At 48.7% G+C, this 5,354-nt stretch overlaps 1 protein-coding gene across 1 annotated transcript in view; it reads right to left on the bottom strand.

The window, feature by feature from the left end:
• Nucleotides 1-1,203: 1,203 nt before the first annotated feature.
• CUNH3orf20 (chromosome unknown C3orf20 homolog) overlaps nt 1,204-5,354 on the bottom strand; it is a 184,924-nt gene continuing 180,773 nt past the window's right edge. The window contains exon 14 of the mRNA XM_007950598.2: nt 1,204-1,345. Within this exon, the coding sequence (XP_007948789.2) occupies nt 1,204-1,345 (142 nt within the window). The remainder of the gene's footprint in view (nt 1,346-5,354) is intronic.

Consider the following 5,354-nt stretch of genomic DNA (forward strand, 5'->3'; position numbering starts at 1 on the left):
TAGGAGGGTGCAGTGTAGTACCATCTGAGGCTTCATCCTTGGAGTGAGAGAACTTTGCGGTCTTTGGTGTGGATGATTCCCAGATTCTCTTAACCAGCCACAAAGGGAGCCTTGAATAGGGGGAACCAAGTTTCTAAGGACTTAGCTTAGAACAGGACTTTTGGGGGCCTTGGGCTTTGTATGAGCAAGACCTAGTCAGGCCTGCCCCAGCCTATCTATCCCACAGCCTCACCTAGATGCTGGAGCAGGCTTGTTTATTACACAGAGGCTGGGGAGGCAGGCAGGAGACTAGGGAAGCAGGAGGTGGGGGAGGAGCAGTGTCCAGGCCTGTGGTCTGGTGCTCTTGGTGGCCAGAGGAGAGGACATCACTTCTTGGATGACTGTTTCTTCCAGCTGGAAATCTTCTTACTGTCCCTCCTGGCTTTGTTGAGAGGCTGCAGGTCCAGTTCAGGCTCCTTTATTCTAAATACCAAAATAGAAGTAAGTGCTTTGAGTGGTCAAGAGGGTGCTGGCCTGAGCAGAAACTGGAGCCTTGCTTTGGGTCTGGCCCTGGTCTCTGTGTCCCTTTCCCTGACACACATAATGCTGCCCGGGTTTGTTTCCAGCCAGTGGCCCCTGTGACCTTTCTAGATGCTCATGGTTTTCCTATCTTGATAAGGAATGTGTGATTTAACACACTGGCATGGGAGCTCTGGTGGTGTAGTGCCTAAGGCATTTGACTGCTAACCAGAAGGCTGGTGGTTCAAACCCACCAGCCACTCCTCAGAGGGAAGATAGGGCAATCTACTTCTGTAGTGACTTTTTTTTTTTTTTTTGGCAGAACACATAGAACCATGCTTTCTTGTACAGCTAACACCACTGATTTAGTATACTTTTGACAGGTATAGCTAGTTCCTTATAGGGCTCAGCAAGGCAATCTCCACCCTTTGGATGATGATGGGTCTGGGCTGTAGGGTTGGGGTACTGTCTGCAAAAGGGCCTCCATCTCCACTCCCCAGACCACTGGCAGCAGCTCTCGGGAGCAGACTCAATGTCAGCTGGATGTGTGGATAAGAGGGGCTAGACATCAGAGTTTATGGAGATGACTGAAGCCCAGGGGGCAGTGTCCTGCCCAAGGCCACACTACCAGCTGTGGCATCAGTGGCAGAACCAAGCCCCTGATGTTAGCAACACCCATTCTGCTGACCAGGCTCGTGAGGACACCTACTTTTTGTCTGCTTCACCCAAGGACTCTTTCTCCATCTTGTCCCCCAATGCCAATGAGGAGAAGCTTCCTTGGATATCCTCTGACATTGCTCTCTTTGACAGTTCAGTATCCATAAGGCTCGGGATGGGACTTGAAGCACTGCAGAGAGGCAGGGTGGGGAGGGGTGGTACTGAGTAGGGACAGAGCCAGAGGGGCCCAGAGCTTGGGATATCAGGGGCAAACAGCCCCTGCCCAGCCTGGCCTGGCCCCTATGATTCCTAGAGAGAAAAATACACTTGGTTGAAAGGTTGGTGGTTCAAGTCTACCCAGAGGTACCTCAGAGGAAAGACCTGGTAATTAACTTCTGAAAATCAACCACTGAAACCCTTGGGGCACAGTTCTACTCTGATACACATAGGAGTCACCATGAGTTGGAGTTGACTCCATGGCAACTCTTTATTTATTTTTGATAATAAGAAAAATGGCACAAATTCTTCTTCTGAAGGTGGTGAAGGCAGGATCTGACTAGCCTCGGTTCCAGGGATTTGCTCCACTGGCTTTTGTCTCAGGCTGGATTTGCACCATCCCATGTGTCAGAAGCCTTGGTAGTGTTCTCGTCTGTTAACCAAAAGGTTGGTGATTCGAACCCACCCAGTGGCTCTGTGGGACAAAAGGCCTGGCAATCTGCCACTGTAAAGATTACAGCCTATCAAACCCTATGGGGGAGTTCTACTCTATCATTTAGGGTCACTATGAGTCAGAATCAACTTGAAAGCACACAACAACAACATGTGCCAGCTACTTCTGGATTCCCGACTCTGAGCACAGGGAACACCTGTGGAAGCAGGGGGCAGAGGGCAAGGAGAGGAATGAAGTCAGGAAACCAGTCATCAGGTGTGGTCTTCCTCATCTTGCATCCCACTTACTGCCTACCACACCCATTTTCTGCATGCAAGATGACCATCACATGGCTCATAACCATAACCAGTCTGGAGCTCCTGACTTTTGTAGAGATCAGTCCTAAGTCCCTAACATGATGTCCAGCTCAAAGCTCATCAGAATCTCACCTCAACAGGCAACTCAAGGATTTCTGTTCCCATGCTACAGACAAGGGCACTGATGTCCAGAGAGGTGAGGGGCTTGTTCAAGGTCCTCTAGGGAGTTCATGGCAGTGACAGGATCAGCTTGTTACCCACTGTCTATCAGTCCATGCTTACTGAGCCCTGCATGCACAGGAGGTACCAAAGAAGCAGAGTCCCCTGCCCTCTCCATGGGCTCTGTTAGGCTGGGGAGGGCCCAGAAGCTTCTGGGGGAAGGTGGTATCCATGCCAAAGAATTAAGTATGAAGTGTGAGTCATCCAGGCTGAGCATAGAAGTGAGTGTAGAGACACTGGCCAGACAGGTGTTGGACTCTCAAAGGCTACCAGCAAGAAACAATGTGGTGGCATTGTTTAAATCTCTACTGCCTTTAAAGACCAACTGAGGGAATGAAAAATGACCTGCTCCAGGCCAGGGCCTTTCAGAGTCAACAAAAGACAACTGAAGCCTCTTCCATCCTCTTGGAGGTCTTAGAAAAATGAAAAAATTAAGGAATATCAAAACAGGGCTTCCCTTTGTGCTGCAACCCCACCTCACAGACACACACACAATAAAGTTGAAATGACCCTTTTAAACACCTCATTAGCTGATGAAGTCCTACCATGTGGCCCTCTGAGAAGATGAGGTCTTTAGGTCACTCATGTGAGGAGGAGTCTGGGCTGAGCCCACAGGCAGTTGCTAGTCTCTGTGATGGCATAGTGCCTAAGGCATTTGACTGCTAATCAGGAGGCTGATGGTTCAAATCCACCAGCCACTCCTCGGAAGGAAGACTGCGCAATCTACTTCTGTAGTGATACCACCTTAGAAATCCAAGGAGTGGTCACTATAAGTTGCATCTGACTCGATGGCAGTGAGTTTGTTTTTTTATTCTCAGATGGCACGGGTGGGGGCAGGGAGCAGGGGGCAGGCTGAAAAGCCTTCCAGGCTGTCCTGCAGAGCCTCTCCCAGAGGGGATAGAGAGGAGATCCCCGGGAGCTCTCTTAGCATTGGGTGCTTGGAACAGAAAAGTCCCAGAAAGAAGCAGAGTCCCCCAGCCCACCCCATACCCCCAGACATTATCATTCATTCATTCATTCATTCATTCATACTGAAAGAATTTACTGAGCACCTAGGCTCTTGGGATACAAGAGTTAAAAAAATAGCAGGCCCTGAGCTCCCAGCCAGCCCCTCAATTCTGCTAATCTGTGAACTGGCCCCTCCAGGACACTGGCCTCCTCCCTGGCCTCTGGCTTTCAGCATCATTCACCCCCACCTATCACCCACATTGCTGCCTGAGGACTCTTCTTTCTTGATCTGACCTTGACTCTCCTGCCTAAAACCAGTCTGAAGCTCCTGACTTTTGCAGAGGTAAGCCCCAAGTCCCTAGCATGACGTCCAGCTCAAAGCTCACCAGAATCTCTCAAGTTCCCAGCATGTTTCTAATGGCCCCTCTGCAGCCCATACACTAGGTTCGTCCAGTTATCCTGTTCACCAGGTCCCACATAGCCCCTTGACTTTGCCCATTCTATTCTCCTGCCTGGAATGGAATGCCTTTTCCCTCTTCTCATCTACTTATGCTCCAAGTTCAGGTTCCCATGTAACCTTCTCTGTGAAGCCTTCCCTGAAGTCTCACAGGAATAATTTCCTCCACTCTCCTCTCTACTTGCATCTTTACCTCACACAGTACATAATTCTTTGTGAATCTGCCCCTCCAGTTACTTGAGGTGAGGGGCTGATCTTAGCACCTTGGTACCTCCTCTGCATGGCTGTCAGTAAAATAAATGGATGAATGGATGGATGGGTAGAGTCCTGGAGTGAGCCCTTAAAAGTTGGTAGAACCCAATGATGATGACATCAGAGATCAATGGAACCACACTGTCATACTCCTGAGGCTCACTTCTGTCCCTGCCTGAGCCCCCAGTTTCCCTGGAAGAATGCCAAGCCCACCTGTGCTCAAAGTATAAGTAGAATAGCCCACTTAGGGGTTTGCAATAGGCTAGCCCTTCCAGCAATTTCAAAAACTTTGTACTTGCCTTGGTGAGTGGAGTCCACCTTCCCATACATAGCATTGAGTACAACTCCCTGTTTCTGAGCCCCTGGTCCACTTTAAGAAAGTAACATCTCTTTCAGTCCCACTCAAGTCCTCAGTCCAGAGAGAAGTAGCTTTGAAATGATCTTCATCCATACTAATTGTCTGTTGACACTCTCCATTAACTCCAAACCAGACCTTGCCAAGTTCATGCATCTAAAGTCCAACTCTCATTAAATGTCTCTCCAGCTCAAGAACCTTCAATGGCTCCCCATTGCTTATAAATCAAATTACAAAAGCCACGTTTGATAGTTCTTTCCCCTGCTTATCCAGTGCCTGCTTATCCTTTAACAGGGTTCCCCTACTCCAGTAGGTCTTTCCCAGACATCTCATGAACTGGTCCACAGTGATCCCTAATACATGGGGCACACAGCAATGCCTCCATCCTGGAAAGCTTCTACTGCTTCCTCTCCATAAGCCAGGAGCCTTATCCTAGCAACCAGATTTGGTCCCCATCCCACTTCTCTCTGGCTCCCCTAATAGAATGGCTTGACCTAGAGCTGTTCAGCAACAGGCTCACTGTGTCATAAAACTATGGAAGTGAACCAAAGCCTTGCTCAGACCCAACAAGTAGGAATTAAGAAAGTTGCCTGGGTGTAAGGGGGAGGACAGCTTTGTGGAAGGGAGCCCGGGGCTGAGACCAAATGCCAGCCCTGCCATGCCTTGGCTTGCAGGCACACAGAGTGTATGCCTTCTTCCAGAGCCTCGGTTTACCATACTTTTTCACAAATAGCATGTCCACATAAATAACTTGCACATGCATATAATAATGGAAATGACAAAATTATGTAAAAAGTTCTGGCATGGTGTGCTCATGCATACACCACACATGTCTCATGACATTTCCAGAAGTGAATTTTGGCTTCATATATTCTCATTCAGTAGTCTGAAAATGTTACTGTTGATCGTATTTGTATCTCAAAGGTAAAGCCTTTGTCAAAAAGTCATCGATCAAGTTTGTAGTTCCCCAGAAATCAGAAAATGAACAACTGAGGCTGTGTG

Source organism: Orycteropus afer, unplaced genomic scaffold, assembly GCF_000298275.1.
Source record: "Orycteropus afer afer isolate SDZICR_OR568_19922 unplaced genomic scaffold, OryAfe1.0 scaffold00282, whole genome shotgun sequence".
NCBI lineage: Eukaryota > Metazoa > Chordata > Mammalia > Tubulidentata > Orycteropodidae > Orycteropus > Orycteropus afer.